This window comes from Ascaphus truei, chromosome 2 (assembly GCF_040206685.1).
Source record: "Ascaphus truei isolate aAscTru1 chromosome 2, aAscTru1.hap1, whole genome shotgun sequence".
Classification (NCBI taxonomy): domain Eukaryota; kingdom Metazoa; phylum Chordata; class Amphibia; order Anura; family Ascaphidae; genus Ascaphus; species Ascaphus truei.
The window spans coordinates 204,863,195-204,885,641 of record NC_134484.1 but is presented as its reverse complement, the minus strand read 5'-3'; the positions used below and the strand labels follow the sequence as shown (position 1 = coordinate 204,885,641).

Sequence of the window (22,447 nt, the reverse complement as noted above, 5' to 3'; positions counted from 1 at the left end):
CTCCCAAACCACAACACATGGATCAGGGGTAACCAAGTGGGCTTAAACTTTATTGTGAGCCTGGTTACCCCCTCACCGTCACACTGTGAGTAGGTTTACTGGCTATGCACTTCTTTAACCCAGGCTGTGCTGAAAAGTTGTGTAATGCGGCCAGCATAAACTCGTAGGTGCCCATGTTAAAATGGGTAAGAAGTAGAGAGTGACACACTGTGCTTTTTGCATATCATTACCCATAATTCCTGGCTGCAATGACAGCACTGCTGCTAAACGATAATAGGGAAAGACAGAGTTATAGACCTGTATTAGACATGCAAATGCACCACAAATGGTATTTTTATTTATTGTGTATTATTTATAAATATATAAATATGAAACCCATGGGTTGGTACATGATCACAAAGGATTAAAGAATGTGTTATTCTTTATACATTTATTCTTTGCTTGATGCCATATTCTTTAAGATATTAAACCCTTTTTAAATGTGACAAAATAGGATGTCATCATATGCCCACTGCAGTAAGAAATGCTACACTGCAGTATCGTTACTATTCGTTCACTTAAACTCTGTGCCTCAAATATTTTCTCTGAAGTCCCTAAAATACAGAAACATAGTATAGACTACTGTGTTGTATCATCCACACCTGGTAGGGAAATGCATATTGTAATGAAGTAACAGGAATATACATGTACTGTTGATTAAAGTGGCATAATTAATATCACAAGACACAAAAAAAATCCATATAAGTGATGTATGGGACACATTTTCAAAATCCTCTTTGAAATTACAACAACACAATTTATAGACAATAAAATGCAACTATTTAATACACGCCAAAGCAATTAGTAGGGTAATGACTGCATAGGAAAGTGCTGTTTTTGTTTATTAGTTAATTGGGAATCAACCCAATGTTCACATCAAACCTACTGAATGGTCAGAAACCATTTTTTCCATTGCCGGACTTAGGGAATTGTGAAAGATAATGGCCCAAATTTACTAGGCAGCGTTACTTCATAACACACACACGTTGCTGCACAAGAGACACTGAGGAGGATGGAGAGTTACTGCCTGTCATGGTTTTTTATATCTGGAGATTCTATCAGAGTGAACATACTGTACAGCCCTTTTGGACTCAAAGGAAGAACTGGACACTCAGCAAGGACTATATTTTCTCTACACAGAATCTGGTGCCAAGGAGAACTATGCTTTAGTTCAGTCAGGAACGTACCAAAAAAGGAATCCGAGGACGATCTCAAAAGTCCCTATTTGGGTGCAAGCAAAAAGTCCTATATAATAATGGGGTGGACTGAGGCAAACGAAATATGTATCACAGGGGTCCTAACAAATGTTGAAATGTTTTTGGTTCGCTGCTTTCCTCCCTTTGGGGATTTAGTCAGCTCTCTGTCGATACATATTTCTTATTTCCATTATTATATAGGGATTTTTGAGTGCACCCACATAGGGCTTTTGGAATCCCTATTGGATTCTTTTTTGGAGGTTATTTTCCATACTTTATTGATAGGTTGAACAAGTGGCTATGTTGGATTCCCAAGTGTCACTAGAGTCAGGGTCATGATGATAAATGGAGTCCTTCATGATAAAAGTGCTTTGAACTACAGTTCCAGGTTTGTGGTTCTGACTCCTTGACCCTTCTTTGTAGAATCATAAGCAAAAGAGAATATTCCCCATGAATATAATTCCTTCTGGCTGTTAGAATTTCCTAGTTGGAATAAATAGTAGCTGTTTAGTTAAATGTTACCCACATACAGTGCAATTAAAATGTCTTTTGTTCCCAGTACACTTTATTTTATAGACTTTATGATAACATAGTGCCTGTGTTTCTGGCAATAAGCTTGAGTGACATTCGAGAATTAGTGCATGTATTAAAAAGTTCAATTATATTTATCTGTGCATCTTATGACAAACTTTCCATTACTGCATTCTTCAGGAAAAGATGCATGAATATTTTATTGATGCGTTCACACACATTAACACAAATAAGAATGAGTACCAATTAGCTAAAGTAATGAATAAACCAGAATAGTATTCCTGCATGAGCAACAAGTATAAAAAGGGAATCCATAACAAAGATGGTGTCATAGCCAAGGCTGATGAAGCTAAAACGATTAATCTGCTTTAGATTTCATGTTAACAACCATACATAATGTTATAATTTGTGCTATGGTATCCAATATTCAATTTACAAATATAAGTAACCTAATGTAGCATTAACGCAAATGGTAAAATGTCTTGCAAATGGCTTGTGTCCTTTCTAAATTCAGTTACTTTAGGCGCTGTGCGGTGTAAGCCGGGGTACTTAAGGGGAGGGTACCTCCAATTTTCTTCAAGGATATCTACTGGAGCGAAGTTGTCTGGAGTATCCTGGATCCTGGTATACTGTGGTGAAGGCTGCGCAGCTCGGAGAAAGAAGGACAAGATCGGATGGCCCAGCATTGGTGGTCGAGGACAGCAGCAGAGATGCATGGATGCGGGAGCTGCAGGAGGAGGTGAGAAGGTGCGGTCCCGAGTGGTTGCTGGCTAGTCTTTGGTGGTGAGGCGGGGATGTCGGTCGGGGGGGAGTTGCCTGGTGACATGGAGGCGAAGTCGGATGGCGGTGGGGAGGGCTCTGGAAGTGGTGCAGGCCCCAGGGGTGGCAAGGGCCATAGAGACCTGGAGGTTGCTGGGCCTAGGGCGGAACAGGGAGAGGGAGCAGCGGCGTGATGTCCAGAGGGGCGAGTTGGATGATGTGGCTTCCCAAGGCAGCAGGGAGCAGGACCCACAGCAGAGAATGGCTGGGGCCACGGCACTGCCAGCCTCTGCCAAGGCTGAGAACATCAGGGCAGAAAAAGAGGGTGTAAGGCACGGCGAGGGATGCCAGGACGATGCAGAAGACTAATCTGGCCTCGGAGCGATGGATAATTCAACTCAGGGGAGAGCAAACGGTAGGGAGTGGGGACAAGGAGTTGGTAGGGTGTGTCATAGAGGGCAAGCGCATGAAGGACAGATGGGGATGGAGTAAACAACATAGAAAAAAGAACCATTTGCCCAGTCTCACATTTCCACTACTATCACCTTGAGACCTGTTTTTTTACCTAGACAGGTGATTTGCAGCCCCTCCCCACCTTTGCTCATACCTAACTACCACAATTAGGGAATACTGTATATCAGTTCTCTGGACATGTTTGATCTAATTCACCTCAAACTGTCCCTCTATTACATTAACCCGGAGTGTCATATATACTCATCGTAGGGTTAATATATATGTGTGTCATTTGATGTATTTTAACACCCATTATTTTAATTAGTTTAGCATTAAAGATTATTTTTAATATTATCATTATACTTCATAGGGGTCATTGAGTGCTTTAATTGGGTTCTTTTTTCTATGTTGTTTACTTATTATGTCACTCATCAGCACCTTACCCCATACATTTACTTAACATTTAGCTGAAGCAGGGTTTACCATTTTAGTACCAGATAGGGATGGATCAAGGGATCAGATGAGGGGAGGCAGGGGATAGTGGGGGGAGGACATGATAAGAAGTGTGAGGGAGAGGGTGGTCACCTCTCTGACTGGTCATGGATGGGCATTGGGGCGGTAAGGAGAGCAGGATGAATACAGAGTTTGTACGGGGGTACGGTCTTTATAAAGCTTAGGGGGATGGAGGGATTAATAGGATGACTGAGGAGTAGGTGTGAGGGCAGTGGGTTATGAAGCCGGGGGTGAGATGTTTTAGGCCTTGGGGGAGTTCTTTCTGCAGTGAGCAGAGGGGGGAGCTAGGGCAGGGTGCATTGTGTACACGGGGGTCAATCGGTGGTGGCAGTGTGGGGGCAGGAAGCAGTGTAGTGGGTGGCCACAGCCAAGGATTACACATGCAGGGGTGGTACCCCTACCAGTGGGTAGTATTAGGGTCAGTGGAGTGGGGGATTAGTGATAGTGGGCGGGGGTCAGCGGCCATGGGGATGAAAGGGGTAGCTGGGGTGGCTGCAGTGCTGGCACCAATGGGGCGTCCCGTGGGTTGAACTGCTTGAACAAAGACGAGAAAAAGGAGGGAGGGGTGACAGATACTAGCTTTAGGGATGTCAAAGGAATGGAGGCATAAGACGTTTATGGTGAACTTATCATTTTTGGAGCTCATTCTGTTGTTGATGGTGGGAGAGCTATGAGACACAGAGCTTGCCAACAGCTAAGTTATCTTCAGGACAGAAAACATGGGGGTGGTTGCGGCCATGAATGGACTATCGGCTTCAACCCCGGAAGTGGTCCGGTTGCTGGTCCTGAGATGCCTGGATTATAACATGGTTCAAAGCATGTCCCGGGGTTGAAGAACAGAATAGCAGATGCCCTTTCTCAATTTCAGTTTTCAGCGTTCTGGGAGTTTGTTCCCGGAGAGGCCACGGTAGGGGACCCCTGCCTGCGAAGGTTGTAGCAGGAAGCAGTATGGGAGTGATGGAGCTGGTGTGGGCTTCAGTAGCCCCGGGTACATGGTCAGCATACACCAGGGCTTCAGAGGAATGTCGTGCCTGGTTAAGAGAAGATTTGGAAAAACGTGGAATGGAGGTTGCAAAGATAGAGGCGATCCGGGATAGGTTGCTATCATTTGTGTTAGGAAAACGGGATTTGGGGCACAGCCATAATGGTAGTGACATTTTTGGTGGGAGTCTTTTCCTTAAAATTGAAAGGGATTATATGAAGGATTTTGTGATATACAGGGTAGTAGCAAGTCGGAAGAGGGTGGCTAGATCCAAGGATGACTGGGCTCTGATTGCAGAAGCAATGCTGGAAAAAAATGGTATGGGCAATACACGAGGCATGTTTTCCTGGTTACGAGGCAAGGCTGTTTAATGGGCCATGCTCATAGAGAGTCAAAGATGGGTGGTGGAGGGGTGGAGGGTTGGAGAAAGAGGATGTAGTATGGGAAGCCAGGTCTGTGCGATTTAGGATCAGGAGGTCAAAGACGGACCTGACGGCTATACGAAAATGGGTTCACCTGGAGGGAATAGAAGGCAGTGTGATCTGTCTAGTAAGGCAAGTGGGGGAGTACTGGCAGTGCAGGCACCAGGGTGGTGCCCCTTTCTTTTTGATACATGAAGATGGACTGCAGTGTCCCATTTTCAGATGTTCCATTTTCAGTAGTGAGTCAGTGGGAGGTCTCAGAGGCCTAAGGTGCCGAATGGCAGAATGAGCACAAGCTGAGGGTATTCCACGAGCTCTTGGTGGAATGTTAGCAGAGCAATATGGCTGGGTCTCTAGTTAGCATAAATTGTTATATTTATCATGTTGGTATTAGTGGTTGTTTGTTATGAATAAACTGTGACCAATTTTCCTCCGAAGAAGTTGTCTGGTGTGGTTATTAGGAATGGAGGAGGGGTCCAGCTCAGGGCATGGGTAAGTCATGTAGGAGATTAAGATCATCACATCTAGGATTCTCATGTAGAACATGTGCAGTCCCACATCACTCACAGTGCCAAGTCAGTATACGTGTTGGTTGGTTGCAGCTGAATTTAGCAACATTGTTGCACAAGATTTGTCATTCTCCTCTTCTACATTTTTCTTATCCTAATCAGTCTAGGGGGTTAAATTCCCTAAAATTATACTCCTTTGCAGCAGGAATACATCATTAATAATGCTCTTGCACAACATAATGTCTTTCCTCTAGATTTTCATGGGGGGCGCGGGCGGTTGCAGAGGCTCCGTGCTCTTCCCCAAGGCATTAAAATTAAATGTCGGGGATCGCGTGAGGCCTCTGGAACATCAACTTACCTTGCTTCAGCCGGCGTCTGGAAGCATCTCCGCAGCGGGGTCATGTGGCGTGACGTCACACACGCGTTGCCATAGCAACGCAAAATCAAATTACACCGTGGGTCACGTGACGCGATGTCACATGACCCCACGTGTCATTTGACGCCGCACTGAAAGAAAAGGGGGGTGCGAGCCCCGAGGACAAGAGGCAGGGGGTGCAGGAGCAAAAGTTTGTGCACCCCAGCTCTAGATCAATGTGTATCTCCTATGAAACCATCTTTATTGTAGAGCACTTCCACTAATCTGTATTGATTAGCTAGGGATATTGTTTATTTACCAGTACTCGTTTCCATGTGAAAGTGTTCTCTTTGCTTCATTTTGTACGAAACATTGTATACTGTAGTTCCCCCTATTCAGAATTAAATGATATCCTCACTGGGACACCTACAGATACATCAGTAACTCACCTTTGTATATGCATCTGCTTGAGCCTGGGTCACATGCTGTGGCCTTGTGAAAAGGAAATATTCAAGTGTCAACAAGCTGCTCAGTAACTGGCAGCTATGTGTAGATTCCAGGTTATTTGTTGAAGTAGTCACTCCTTCTCTGCAAGGCTGAGGCTGCTGGCCAAAAAAAGTGCTATTTCTGCTTCTGAGCACAGTTTCCTAGATCACGCCCATTCGTCAAAGTTCTAACTTCACATCCATAATGCACATCGCACATTGTTCTATAGTTCAGCTGAATTTAGTTTGTTGACTTTGTTCTCGGCGTATGCCAAACATTACATCCAGATGACTATAAATCTGTTGTTGATATACTGTGCCCAAACACATGGATAACATGCAAATCATGTATTTCCTTGTGATGTTCAGTGATTCATTTATAACTGAAAAACATATACACCACTTTACTGAAGGAAATGGAAACTTTAAGATCGTTTTTTTTTAATGCAGGATAGTACAGATATAAAATTCTTGTGAACAGCACATTATTTCCCAATTCTAAAAACATCCACTGAAGATTTCATTCAAGTTGCAAAATAAGTGAACACTAAGCACAATGCATTCAGTCTGAAAGAATGCGCATTTGTCCAATTGATATGGGACAAAAGCCAGCCTTTCCTAGGTTCAAGATAGAGGCATTTAGGAAATGATTTGTAATAATAATAATAATAAAATCAAATAAACAAAAAACAGAATAACTGCTGATTTGATTCCAAGGGTTAAGTGACTACTCTTGGCATTTATATAATAAACATGTACTATCAGCATACTAGAGATCGTATTTTGCGATCTTTTACACACAAAAAAATAGTCCTTAAATTCCAAACATGAATTTGATGTAATCTCATCAAATCATTGTAAGATATATTATTTAGGTCATGTTAACAAATACTTTTATTAACAACATACTCCGTGAATAAGATTGACTATGTTCTAGTGTTGAATGGTACAACTTGAGCATGGTTCCTCACTATTACTATATATATATATATATATATATATATATATATATATATATATATATATATATACCCTATTTCCTCAATTCTAAGACTCACCTTTTTTTCGATTTTCACATGTCTGAATTTGGGGTGCGTCTTAGAATCGATGTATTAAAAAAAGTGTCTACAATACTAACCCCCTCTTTTCACTTAACGTGTTTCAGGAGAGGTCCCATGTCAGTGGAGGACGAAGTGTGCGGCGGCGGCGGCAGGAGAGGTCCCACATCTGCAGATGGTTGAAGATGGCAGCGGGCGGGAGTGCGGTGGCGGCGGCAGGACAGGTCCCAAGTCTGCAGGTGAATGAAGATAAGAAGACAGCGGGCGTGCAGTGGTGGAGGAGTCTAATATATCATAATAGCAGGAGCAGAGTGGCATAGGGGAACGGCTTGGGAGGTGCACACTGTAACACCGGCAGTTGACCGGTGCAGTGTGCACCTCCCAAGCCGTTCCCGTATGCCGCTCTGCTCCTGTTCAGCTCTCCTGCAATTATGATCTCCTACCGTCGAACCCCACCGCACGCCCGCTGTCTTCTTATCTTCATTCACCTGCAGATTTTGGACCTGTCCTGCTGCCACACACCCACCCGCTGTCCATCTTCAACCATCTGCAGACGTGGGACCTCTCCTGCCGTCACCGGCCGCTTCATCCTCCGCTGACATGGGACCTCTCCTGAAACATGGTAAGTGAAAAAGTAATTTTCCTCGATTGTAAGGGCCAAATCGATGGTGCGTCTTACAATCGAAGGCGCCTTACAATCGAGAAAATACGGTATATATATATATATATATATATATACATATATATATATATATATATATATATGTTTTAAAACTCAACTATATACATACTGAGTTGAGTTTTAAAACAGCAATCCTTTCTATTGACTTCACATTTTTTGCGGTGATTGAAGCCAATAATATTGACTTTTTTTGGCATCTACATGGGATGGTTAACTAGATGTCAGTGATACTCTTGGGGAATGCAACAATGGCTGCATGCCCTAAAAGGCGTGTTATTTGAACATTTTAAACATCTCCAAAACATTGTTTCATGTCATAAGATTATATGGACACAGTCCAGCTTGTGCTGTATGGTAGGCTGATAGTACCAGCAAGTACCAGCAATATTTTCATCTGTTTCCAATACAAGCTGAGGTCTGTATCATTCCCTGAATGCTGAATTCTTACTGATATTACATACTGTACGTGGCACAAAGATACAGTACAGCTGCATTTAGCATGCAATTATATTCATATACTTTGAATTTCTCCTTTTTATAAAAACAAACAAGCAATATATATATATATATATATATATATATATATATATATATATATATTTTTTACATTCAGTCACAAATGTAGCAGAAGGTCATGAAGCTGTGTCATGTGGCATGGTGCTTCATTTTTCTCCAGACTTCAATTTTCTTTGTAGTAAGAAACCGAGCTAGTCCACTCAGGAGCATCAAGAATATAGTCATACACATCACAATTACATAGTGGCTGATGCTGCAAACAAGAAAGGCACTGTTTAGTAACAATTAAAGTTGCAGAAAAAAGAAGACATTTTATCGTGTGTAAAGTGGTACATTCTGCAAGAGTATTATTACACATACTGTATCCAATGACATTTTCTGAAAGGCGTAAAGCTGCAGACCAAGCAATATCCTACACGTGTTTTTTATCTTTTAATAAATCCGTTCTGTTCTATGAGAAAATACTTGTAGCATGTTTTTAAAAACAACTCTGAATGCCATTTTTTATGAATTATAATGTAACCAGCTTTTTTTTGGTTTCTATAGCAATCATTTACAAAGTCACAGATACTGAGTCAATACTCCTCTGTAATCATTTAGTAAACCCCCGAGGCGAATCTTCGCCGATCGATCAGCAATTTAGCTAATTACTTATCATTGTGTGGATTGTATTGAAGCACATATTAAAGGGGGGGAAATGGCATCTTGGACTGCTGCTTTAAGATTACCTTTTTTTTACTGTAAAGGATTAAGTGTTCCTTTAAAATAAGGAAATAGCTAATATGATGCAATCTGAGTGTAGTGCCAAACAAAGTATATTTGAATTCGTGGCCTTTCCACAGCGCAGAGGGCTTAAAACATGTTATCTATTTTTGCCACACTCAAAGGAACAAAAAAAAGTATGCTTTCACTAGTTTAAATGAGCAATATCCACGCACACCATGCACCCTGACAGACGTCTTTCAAATGTACGAATCAAATGAGTCATGGATTAAGTGAAGGTTTGCAGCATTTATTTCTAGGGTTTCAAACCGGCACAGAAACACTGGGACAAGACGCATAGTGGGGGCATGTAGTTCACAATGTCAGAATCAAGATTACAAATGTAAAAAGTGGCAGCTTTATGTTCACCTTTTTCGCTTTATAGGAAATAAATTATGGCAAGTGTTGAATTTAAATGAAAACATACCACATTGTTCGTTTTCTTGTGTATTTTTCCATAGAGAATAATACTACATTGCTCTTCATACTGTAGGATCTGTCATAGACACAGCCTGAATCCATTTTAACCAATCAAGTACTTGCCACATGCTATTTCTTCATATTAATGCCTCCATCTGCCTGTCCCTCTCAGTGCTCCATGACAAAGTATTTCATGTCTTTTGTAAGACTTCTTTTTATTTTATTTTTAATTAAAAGGGTCTTACAATGTTTGTTATTTGCAAGGAAGTAAAACATACATTTTCAGTTGTTTTAAATGACGTCTAAAGATAATCCTATTTAGAAGGCTTAGGTTATCAGAACCAGTGCTTAGTTGTCCCACTTGTCCGTTCACCAAGCGCTCTCGGCTGACGGCACTGAGGCCGCAGCTCTAGAGTCGCGCCCAGCCTCCGACCGACCGAGACGCCGACCTGAGGGTGGGAGCCGGGATCAGTGTGGCAACGCAGGACACAGCAGAGCCATCTGTCTGCAGCTTACTGAAATACAAGGCTCCTGGGCACATATATTCCATTACAGGATGCTAAAGCAAAGTGAGCTGCATCATGAGAGCTTTGGATGCAGAGGTGCCCTATCACTTACATCTGGTAGAGGTGACATGCTTTTTATGATATAAATTGTGTCAGTATCCTTTTGGCAGTGTGTTGTTTGCTCTTTAATTTTACATTAAACATACTACACAGGGTGGCGTGTGGCAAGGCCACGGATGTCTGATTATTGATCTGCCATATATGTATGCACTGTGGTTACTGTATATGTGTGATATGTGTGATATGTGTGATATGTGTGATATGTGTATGTTCATGTTCTGCTTGCACGTAATAGTAAAAGGTTACAACGTTGTAGATTACTATTGTTATTCTTGTTCAGGAGAATCTTGCTTATTGGGGATCCTGGGCAAGTGGAGGCGCTGCCAAGTACATATTGTTACCCCAGGCTCCCAGATAGCAGAGGCCCAGATCTCGCTGAGCCAGCAGGTATATACAGCATTAGTAGCCTTTCTATATCAGCAGGAAAGAGGGGTACATTTGGAGGCGCTGCTGAGATCTCAGACCTGGGGTGCCCTAACCAGTATTTAAATTGTGTTATCAAATTCTGCCATGTTTGTGCCATCCAAGACAGAAGTACGCAAGTGGGCCCTAAAATGCAAGGTGCCCCCTCAATGTGCTATTGCGGTGGGACATGTGCCTGCCTCTACGTTCTTGAGCACAGTATGGGACCAAGTAAGAAACTTCCCTGCCTTAGCAACGGCCCGATTTATGGACCATATTTATGATGCTGATCTAACCTGGCATAAGGTCCTCTTGGCCACTGAGCACGAAATATGCCCAGAAACTATACCCCCAGTTATAACCTTACCTGAGGTCCCTTGAGTCAGTTGTTCGCTGGTCTACGTGGACGTAGCCGCCCCATTGGCTATGTCCGCGCCCCAATCGGGCCGCCCCGGCCCGCCTTCTGAGTTAACCTATACCCCATTTCGTACACCGGAGAGAAGCTTAGCCACTACGTGGCCAGCAGCCACTGCACTAGGAGAGTCCTTTACACCTTCCGCTATCCGGCCCTCCCAGAGCAGTAGTGGCCTGTCCAGACATAGAGCAGATAGTCCACGTTCTGGTAGTGTTATGTCTCCTGAAGTGACAGTGCCTTTGCTGGTGGAGGCCCTAAACCAATCCTCACAGTCACAGCAACATAGGAAACTCAAAGCTTTCTCAGGAGCCAAACCGACGCCATTTGGAGAGGCCGAGTTTGAAGAGTGGAAGGATCATGCTGAACAAGTACTGCCAGAATGGACCTACACTGATGCAGTGAGGCGACAGCGAATAATTGAGTGCTTGCGGCCGCCTGCTTCCCATATAGTGCATCGGTACAGGGATGACCATCCGGATGCTGATGCTCATGGCATAATACATGCACTTACCAAAGCCTACGGAGCACCGGTGGATACGTTCGCTTTGATGGCCAAGTTCCACGCACTTGTCCAGAAGGAGGGAGAAATGGTGTCTGACTTTCTTCGGCGACTTCACTTGGATCTCTGGAATCTAGTGAAGAGGAAAGTAGTGCACAAGTCAGATTCTGACGGACTTCGAACCATGCAGTTTCTGAGGAGACTCTTGTCATTACACCCTGTAGCTGTAAGAGTCAGTGTTGGCCCCGTGCCGGGACAAGCCTTGTCCTTTGACAAACTTATGGATCGAGTGCAGGCTCATGAAACTGTGCTGTTAGGTCGGGATCCGAGCCCAGAAAAGACAGTGGGGGCCACCTCAAAGGAAACTAAGGAGAGGCTAGACCGAAGCCAGCCAAAGAAGCGGGTCAAGAGAAGGAGGATGATCCGGATGGGTGTGAGACCAATGCTGAAGACTCTACATCAGGAAGAATGTCTCCTGCCCATAGGAACCAGTCTGCTAGGAGTAACGTCCAGTGTTTCCGCTGCGGCAAGATGGGCCACATGGCCCCTTTCTGCACGCTCAAAAAGAAGGTGATCACGGGAACCGCAAAAATCCATGCTGTGCACCACCTTGACATCTGAACCCGTTCCTGTGTCAGAAGAGGCTGCGACCCCCCCGTCCAATGGGGCGGCAGTACCGCCCCAGATGGGTGGCCGCATTGGACCCGCGGCCATTGTGAGGGTCGTCATTGAAGGCATTTACGCGTCAGCATTACTGGACACTGGTTCTCAGGTAACCATTGTATACTGATCATTCTACGATCAACCCCTGTTGTCCGCAAAGGCTATGAAATTGCGAGGGTTGAGCCATGAAGACTACCCTATTGATGGAGTGCTACGGGTTTATCTGGATATTCCACAGCTTAATACCGGCAAGCATCATCCCATGGAAGTGGAAGCGTTGCTATGCCCTGAACCACAAGGCTCCTATAATCATGGGAACCAATACCGACATAGTACAGGTAGTGATTCGTATGTACTTACAGGAAGCTGGCGAGCTACCATTAGCGGCGCTGGCAGAATACCCTGTGTTGCGAGAAGAATGTTGTAGGATAGCTGCCCAAGAAGAGCATGGAGTCCTCTACAATATTGAGTACGGATTGACTGAGATTCCACCAGGGCGAGGGAAGATGATGACTGCTACTTGTTGCTATCCGGAAAGAAGCAAAGTAGATTGGCTATTCTCGCTGGAAAGTACTGCTGAAGACGACCAACAGCGTGGATACAAACTGTTAGCCCAGGTGAGGGAATAGCCGTCTAAACTACCGAATAGAGTACTGGTGTATGTACAGAACATTTCTCCCTATCCCATGCCTATCGACTACGGGCAGCAGTTGGGAAGAATATATCCTGACACTCCGGTGGAGAAAATGGAAGCCCAATCGCAGGCAGCTGCCGTATCCACAGCCGCCCCTCAACTGGCGTTTGACTTCGGGGATTCCCCCTTGACGAAAGAGTGGAAAGAAAGGTTGCAGACCAAGTTGGAAGAAAGACGAGGGGTATTCTCCACCAGTGATATGGATGTGGGATGTAGCCACAGTGCCCAGCATACTATACGGCTCCATGATACGACTCCCTTTCGAGAAAGGTCCCGTCGCATTGCTCCAAGGGATGTGGAAGATGTGAGGAAGCTACTACAAGAAATGGAGGCGGCCGGCATTGTTATGGGATCTCGTAGCCCATACGCATCGCCTATCGTGGTGGTGCGAAAGAAGAACGGGTCACAACCGCTATGTGTGGACTATAGAACCTTGAATAACCGTACTGTACGGATTGAAGGCCTCTGTCGGGGGAACAAGTGGTTTAGTGTGTTGGATCTGAGGTCCGTGTACTACCAAGTGCCAATGAACTCGGAAGATCAAGAGAAGACAGCTTTCGTTTGCCCTTTAGGGTTTTATCAATTCACGTGTATGCCCAAGGGATATGTGGTGCGCCAGCCACTTTTCAGCGACTAATGGAAAAGACGATAGGGGATATGAACCCCAGGGAATGCTTTGTGTATCTGGACGATATTATAGTGTTCGGGAAGATGTTGGAGGAGCATGAAGAGCAGCTGATAAAAGTGCTGGATCGACTCAGTGCCGAAGGACTCAAGCTGTCAATGGATAAGTGTCGGTTTTGCCACACCTCGGTGACCTACGTGGGTCACATTGTCTCTGCAGAAGGAATATCTACTGACTCGGGAAGATAGAAGCAGTGGTGAACTGGCCGCGATCCACTAATGTCATGGAGTTACATTCCTTCCTGGGGTTTTGAGGTTATTACCGAAGTTTCTGGAAGGCTACTACCACAAAGCAAAGATTCTTAACAACCTTCTCAAAATCTACCCCGAGGACACGGGTCGGAAAGCCGCTTCAGCTCAAGCACCCTTCGGGGATAAGTGGACTCCTGCATGTGAACAGGCATTTCTGGGGTTGAAGAAGAACTTAACACAGGCTCCTGTGCTGGCTTATGCAGATTCTGATCGGTCGTATATTCTACACGTTGATGCCAGTTTTAACGGTTTAGGTGCTGTGTTGCACCAGAAGTATGATACCGGACTTAGACCCATGGCCTATGTCAGTCGGAGTTTAACGCCCAGCGAACAGAACTATCCTGTTCATAAGCTGGAGTTTCTAGTCTCAAATGGGCTCTTGTGGACAAGCTGCATGACTACTTGTATGGGGTCACATTTGAAGTTAGGACTGATAACAAGCACAATTTGAGTATGTCTGAACAGTCTGCCATTAGAGACCTGAAAAACTATTGTATGTTTGTATGTATGTCTTTATTTATATAGCACCATTAGTGTACATAGCGCTTCACAGTAGTAATACACATTACAATCATATAAATAACAAATAATACAAATAACAGATCATGGGAATAAGTGCTTCATAAAAGTAAAATTCGGAAGAGGAGTCCCTGCTCCGAGGAGCTTACAATCGAATTAGTGGGAAGAACGTACAAAGACAGTAGGATGGCATTCAGATAAGTGCATCTTCAGGGGGCCAAGCTTTATGTATTGTGTATAGTATTAGCCACGGTGCTACTCATATGATTCTTTAACCAAGTGTGTTTAAGGTGGGTCTTAAAGGTGGATAGAGAGGGTGCTAGTCGGGTATTGAGGGGAAGGGCATTCCAGAGGTGCGAGGCAGTAGGTGAGAAAGTTTTAAGGCGGGAGAGGGCTTTAGATACAAAGGGGTTGAGAGAAGACATCCTTGAGCAGAACGCAAGAGTCGGGATGATGCATAGCGAGAAATTAGGGCTGAGATGTAAGTAGGAACAGAAGAGTGTAAAGCTTTAAAAGTGAGGAGGAGAATTGAGTGTGAGATGCGAGATTTGATAGGAAGCCAGGAGAGTGATTTCAGCAGGGGAGACGCTGAGACAGATTTAGGAAAGAGTAGAGGGATCGAGACGTGAGAGAATAAGGGCCTGAGTCAAAGTTTTAGCAGTCGAGTAACAGAGGAAAGGGCGTATCTTTGTTATATTGTGGAGGAAAAAGCGACAGGTTTAGATACGTTTTGAATGTGAGGGACGAATGTGAGAGAGGAGTCGAGTGTGACCTCTAGGCAGCGTGCTTGGGCTACTGGGTGAATGATGGTGCTTCCAACACTAATGTGGAAGGTGGTAGTAGGGCCAGGTTTGACAGGAAGTATAAGGAGTCTGTTTTTGCCATGTTAAGTTTCAGTCGGCGGGTGGCCATCCAGGATGATATTCCAGAGAGACATTCAGAAACTTTGGTCTGTACAGCAGGTGTTAGGTCAGGGGTTGAAAGGTAAATTTGTGTGTCGTCAGCATAGAGGTGATATTTAAACCCAAGAGATGTGATTAGGTCACCAAGAGAAAGTTTGTAGAGAGAAAAGAGAAGAGGTGCCAGGACAGAGTCCTGGGGTACACCCAAAGAGAGATCGATAGAGGAGGAGGTGTTGGCAAAAGAGACACTGAAAGTACGATGGGAGAGGTAAGAGGAGATCCAGGATAGAGCTTTGTTACAAATAACAAGAGTATGGAGAATGTTAAGGGGAAGAGGGTGGTCCAGTTCTATCAATGAGATAGGTGTGTTCTATCCTCTCCCCTCTAGGGGAGAGGAGTGTTTTCTATCCTGAACCAGGGATCTGGTTCCAGGCCTTCCCTCCCACAGGGGAGTTGAAGCATCCACCCCATACTCCACTAGGGAGTGTGGGCGATTGGGACAGACCTTTGTATTCTCAAGCCCTGGGGGCTGAGTCCAGGGACCAAGGAAAGAAGAGTGTGCTGTAATAGACAGTTATCTGTTTTTATACTCCTGCCTGAGGCTGCAGTTCTTCAGGGGAAGGGTGAGAGTGTTTTCTAGAGGGGACTGCACCTATCCCATGATAGGCCCTGTGGGAATGGAGGCGCTGTACCATAGGAAAAGAGAGCTGCGGATTACCAAAAGCCTTGCCTGTTGATTTCCCAACTAACATCGGCGGAAGCTCAGGGCCTTCTGTATACCTGCAGGTGAGCACCACAACACTGTGTAGCAATGAGATCTCCCGTCGGGTGGGGGAACACTGGTTACATACATAACATACATATATGTAAATATATTGAAAGACAGTAAAGTTTTACAATGATTAACTTTGAGAACTCCAGATATAACTAATTTCCTGCATGCGCTTGGGAATAGGAATTCTATACCTGATAATAGGTATATCCATAAACAAACAGGCCAGCCTTTCCCTGCAATTGCAATGCTTCTTTTGGTGTTCGAAAAAGGTTAAAGACATAAATGGTAAGGCACTAAAATCATATTCTGTAAATGTGGGAGGCTCGTCAGCAATGTTTTTTACACTCCATTTGTTCAGTAAAGGTCTATAAAGATTGGAAATGCATATTCCAGATCATATTACTTTAGTACACTCTAGATCTGCCTGGGGCATGGGAATTATGTCCCTGAAATGTAATTACCCTAAAGGTATGGAGGAGCAAACAAAAAATGCAAAAGATAGGGTACTGCCCATTATTAAAAGTGACATTAAAAACAAGTCAACTCACATGTCCCTGTGCTCTCCATTAAAGCACATACCATACTTGCCATATAGATATTAGTTCATGTTATATGCACTAACACCCTACTAATTATAATATTTGACTGAACCTGTAGGATTACAGTTTTTAGGAGGGGGGTGGCAGTTAATCCCCCTTTCTTTCTCTTACACTCCCACCCCTCTTTTTATCTCCCTTCACTTCTGCTCACTCCCCCATCTCTATCAATCTCCCCTCCATCTCTCAATCACAAAACCCCCTTTCTCAATTCCCTTCACCTCACTCACAGCTCACTCACAGCTGGCTCCTGTCCGGCTGTCCAATAGGAAACACTCCTGCTTTGGTCACATGGTTCCCTGTCTCTCACAGGCATCAGCTGTTTGCTCTGTTCCTTCTGCTCCCACCGGCTGAACAAGGACTTTGGCAGCTGCCACCGCCACCAGGATGTCTGCTACTGCTCCAGATGTTGCCACAGTCTTCCTCACCCTGCAGGTAAGTGCCTTCCGGGTAACTGGGTACCCATCCGGGTAAAATTATTAATTTTGACCGGGTACCCGTTACCCGGTTTTATGAAAATATAGGACCCGGTACAACACTAATAAATAACTTTGCAGTTGGAGACCCATACACTGCTTGAGAAAGCGCCAGGGTTTCGTGAAACGCGTGGGAGGGGGATTGTTTTTTGATTGTGATTTTTTTTTGTATCCTTTTATGTAGTTTAATAAATTGTTTTTAACTTACTTTTTGCTGGTGAGTTCTGCAATACTTCAGGGGCGGCTGTACCACTGATCTTTTTTGTTCCTGCTTACTATTGTTGAATCGGAGAGACACCGCAGAGTGCACTACGCCATTTCCGAGGAGAGGGGACGGTGATCAATCGTGAGTAAAAGAGTTACTCCACACCGGATTACAGGGAGACCTTTATTCATTTACTGCAGCTACAGCAGGCTGTCCTTCTCAGCGCAACAGGTCTAACTAAACAGATCGGCATCTTATCTCCAAACCCCTCACATACCTCTCTAACAGCTGTGTTTATTTCGACATTAACCCTATTGGGCCCCGCTTTTATAAGCTACATTTTGGCGTCATGTAGCTATTGGATTTGGTTCTTGGATCTTACAGCCGGTTTTGCTCTCCTGCAGTTGGAGACCCATACCTGAAGCTAGGGCTAGTGCATGCCACCCTGACTAAATTCTCTGCTTATAATGCAAATAAATAGCCACATAAGTTGCTGAAAACTTGGATTCTGAAACTTATATCCAAACCGTGAAAGTTTTGAGAGGCTGTATAAATTTCAGCATCAGTGAGCAGCTCAGTGCATATCAGGTTATGAAACACCTTGGCTTCGGAAGTACTGCTGATGCAGAATTGCAAGTGGTGACATTACATCATTGTCACAAAATGATATTGCATTTCTTTAAATCAAATAGGTTTGAATTCATGAAGAAGAGAAGAAAAAAAATCTGTTGAAGCAATTTGCATCACAAAACAGTTGAAAAACTGCCGGTTATGTTACCATTTTAGTCAATTAATTTTCCGAATGAATTTTTCAGCACAATTTAAATAAGGGAATATATGTCACTATATCAAATGCAGTCTAAGCAGGTAACAAAACGGATATTTCCCGCTGCGTAGAGGTTTCTCCTGGAGGTATCATTTTAGTTCCAATCAAAAAGAACATCATATACTGTTGTAAAAGGATTTGTTGGAGGTACAATAAAGTAAATGCATCTACCCACTTAATCCATCATTTAAAATACTAATTTACTCAAATCTGACATTTGTAAAGTTGACGTTTTTGAAAACGTAAGCACGAAATGTAAGCTTTTGTAAAGATTTCACACTGTTTTCTTTTTCTCTTTAGCAACAATGCAGGAATCGTTTAAGCCTTTGATAGCCAAACCATTATTTCTTAGGAGAAAAACAATAACAGCTATGTCAGACAATCATGGAGGATACAATCAGATATCCACGGAGGTTTAACCTTATAAGTAAAGGATGAGTGAATTAAGCTTATAAGAACGTTAAAGCGCAGTATTAACAAAAATGTGCTTTTGAATACTTGGTATTCACATTTGCCCCCTTAATAGAGTTTCAGACTGAGGATGATAGAAATAATTTGAGTACCACAACAACAATAAAAAAATGTGTTATCAATGTTTCCGGTGTGCAGAACCTGAGCAATACTGGGCCAAAACGAACCTGCACTAGATTTATCACATAACAATATCTTATTGATTTATAAGTTCTATTCTTTGTAAATCAGTTTACAAAAGCAGTTTTCTTGCCCCATTTTTGTAGCCAGTAGACTTTAATACATAAGACCCAAAGGTGTATATTTCTCTATGTTGGAAACAGCTAGTAATTTATATTAAAAAAAAGGGAGTTAAAACTCTTAAATTTAAGTATTTTTTGGGGTATGTCCAAGCGATAACTAGCTGTCTTAAAGCTTTACCGTTGTACCTGGCAAAGAGATAAAAATCTTAAGAACCCATCCATCCCAACAAATTCACTAATCTTGTTCCAGTCCCTTAAATATTATGTTTTGTAAACCTCAAATATTAATGTCTTGGTATACACATGAAAATGAGCACATAAGAAAAACTATGTACAGTACTGTATAACAGGAATTCAGCTACAAAAGTAAAGCAGTGGAAGTGCTGGGTGATAATGGTGAAAGACAGGGTTGCAGACCTGTCTAAGACATGCAAATGAGCATACAGGAATATTTACAGTTGATGTGTGTGTGTGTGTGTGTGTGTGTGTGTGTGTGTGTGTGTGTGTGTGTGTGTGTGTGTGTGTGTGTGTGTGTGTGTGTGTGTGTATCTAGATCCTTTAAACGGGGGTTCAAAGTGGTAGGGAGGTGGCAAAAGGTGATCAAGAAGATGTAAAGCAGCACTTGTGATGGTAGGTTCAACCATACAATGAATGCTGGAACAATATACTGTACCTAATTAAAATGACTTCAGCTTCCTCGAGATGCATGCAAATACTTTTGACAAACAATTATGGAAAACGTATGAAGATTGTAGTTTAAAGCACAGAAAAAAGCAGTCACCAACAACAAACCGGATAAGAAAATATCAGATAACACAAAGCAGTTACTGAGGAAACAACAATAAACAATGCAATTCCATGACGCAAGAACAAAAATTGAATATACAGAGCAAGATAATCCATAACTGAAGCTGTAAGAACATTTAAATGCAATACAGTATGTTGCATTTCTCAAAAATGAGAAAAGTTTAAAGAGGATGAAGCAGTGACTAATGATTGGGAAGAAGCAAATCATTCCCTTCTATCAATTTGATTGATCAACAATAAAAGACTGTGCACTTATATAGAGTGTTAAGGACTTCTACAAGAAATTGTGCAAGAACACAGGGCATAATCGAAAACAGGGCATAATTAAGCACATGACTAGCAAGAACAAACCACCAATCATGCATCATGCATCTTCCAGATATAGTAGTAGCAAAGGCAATAAAATGCATGAATAATAGTAAGGCCCTGGGGAAACAGAATTACAACTGAAATCTTGCAAGAAGCTAGTGAAGAAGAGAACAACTCTTTACATGTGGTTGAAGAATGGAAACATTCCAGAACAATGGAGTAATGCGATAGTTATCCTTGTCCATAAGAAAGTAGAGAAAGACCACCTCAAGAACTACAGACCAGTCAGTCTACTTCCAATCACTCTACTTTACGAAGGTACTCACTAATTGGCTGCAACGGACCCTAGACGTTGCCCAGTCTAGGGAACAAGTGGGATTTTGCAATAGATATAACACAATGGACCATGTCAAAGTTTTAAAAGAAGTGATTTTACAAAGTAATGAACATGATCTACCACTTATTTTAGGATTCACAGAAACAAAAAAGTATTTGATTATGTCTACCTCAGCCACACTTGAAGAATTAAGACATCTAATTAGGAAGAAAAAGGAGTTCAAATCAGTGGTGATAACTTGAGTTACCTACGATTTGCAGACGACACAGTTCTAATTGTTCTAAGTCCAGAAGATCTCTAGCAAGAAATCAGTCAACTTGCTGAAGAAAGTAAGAAGCTGGGCCTCATGAATCTTGACACGATAAAAGTTGTGTTCAACAAATCTGCTAACTCAACACAGATCGAAATAAATGGAAAATAACTCAAAGAAGTTGAAAACAATGTGTACTGTGGCTAGCAAGTATCAATAGATGAGAACCATTCAAATTAAATCAATAGGAGAATGAAGATGGGTCCATTTGGAAGAAACAAGACACTCTTGTGCCCCAAGAGGAAAGACTTCAATAAATGTATTCTGCCTGGGCTCACTTATGGATGTGAAACTTGGACCCTGAAAGGAAAGATAATTCAAAAGCTTCTGACAATGTGTATATATATATACACATACCGCAAGGGATTTGCACTCTAGATCTTTCTATATTAGTTTGAAGGCCTTTGAAGACCAGCAAATCTCATATTCTTGAATTTTGTTTAAACGAAATGAAATGCGTAGGGTTTGCGTGGGTTCCTTGCTGAGTTATCGCATAGGTCATATCCCTATACCCAAGTGATTGAATATCCAGCGGATAGCTGCCAGCAAAGACAAAGCTACGAGTTCTATTATGGACATTCCAACACTGTCACGTCCTCTGACATCTACCAGAGACGAATCAACGCGGCCCGACACAGGTCAACAGAGCAGGCTGTGTACCTCTCTCCCTCCGTCGGAGCAGCGTCCATCCAGCATATGAGATTTACTGGGATGTTTCCCGCAATGCTGTTTTATTCTGCCAGATTGTAAGAGGCATTTTATCTTTTGTGTTGGTAAAGCTTTTTTTTACAGTACTTCACCATATTGTGCCTCTTTTTCATATTACAGGACTTTTTCCATATATATGTATATATATATATATATATATATATAAAAGACTGTTGTAAGACTCTCTCTATGATGCATTACCTTCTAGGTTGTAAGTGTGCTTCATTTTCTATAAGCATCTTTGGAACACATGTTTCTAAAGGTCTCTCGGTTTTCCCTAATCAAACTCAACTAAAGGTGCATTCACTGACTACATAATTTTAATACTCATATCTTTACCAAATAACTTTACACTTACTGAATCCGGTTTGCATCACCAAATTATTTTACTCACTCACCCTTTGGAAAAAAAACTTTTCAGACTACATAACGCTTTGCATATGTTATGTATAAAAAAGCATATTTATGTGTTGTGAATGATCGTGTTTGATATGATCTAAAATATTTTGAACGGAACAAATCCTATTTTAACATATTGCAATGTAAGCAGATATGAAGGTGAAGCCTCTTCGTTTTGGTCTGTGAAGTGAGAGCATACAATGAAAGTGCTTTTAATACATATACTATAAATACATTTGGACACACAGGGGCTCATTCACTAAACTTTGATAAGTGGCTTATAGTACTATAAATGCCCTTATAGTTCGATATTGCCTGTTTTGCTATTCACAAAGCTTCGATACCCGGGCAATATGGCGCTATAACGTCTTTTTATAGTACTATAACACTGGCAAAAAAAAAGCCGTTCAATAAGCCAAAAATGGCCCAAATCTGTTTTGGTTTTTTTTGCCAGAAACTGCTTTTCACTAAGCAGTGATAAGCATATCATACTACAAAAAACTTGCTACATGTTGGCACCAGGATTGATACTGGAGGCCGGCGGGGACCCCTGGAATCCCGGGAGACGCTGCTCCCGTACACTAGTATTAAAATTAATATTTAAACTGCATGATCGCCTGTAAGAGCCGGTCAGGGTTACGCAGGGTC

General features: G+C 42.7%; 1 protein-coding gene across 5 annotated transcripts in view; it reads right to left on the bottom strand.

The window, feature by feature from the left end:
- The window catches only part of PIGN (phosphatidylinositol glycan anchor biosynthesis class N), a 318,676-nt gene that overhangs the window by 34,036 nt on the left and 262,193 nt on the right, over positions 1 to 22,447 (bottom strand). The window contains exon 29 of one of the 5 annotated variants that reach the window (XM_075585878.1): positions 6,664 to 8,753. The exons of the other annotated variants lie outside the window; for them this stretch is intronic. Within the exon in view, the coding sequence (XP_075441993.1) occupies positions 8,630 to 8,753 (124 nt within the window). The 3' untranslated portion in view covers positions 6,664 to 8,629. Of the gene's footprint in view, positions 1 to 6,663; positions 8,754 to 22,447 lie in introns of those variants that run through there. 5 annotated transcript variants of the gene reach the window in all.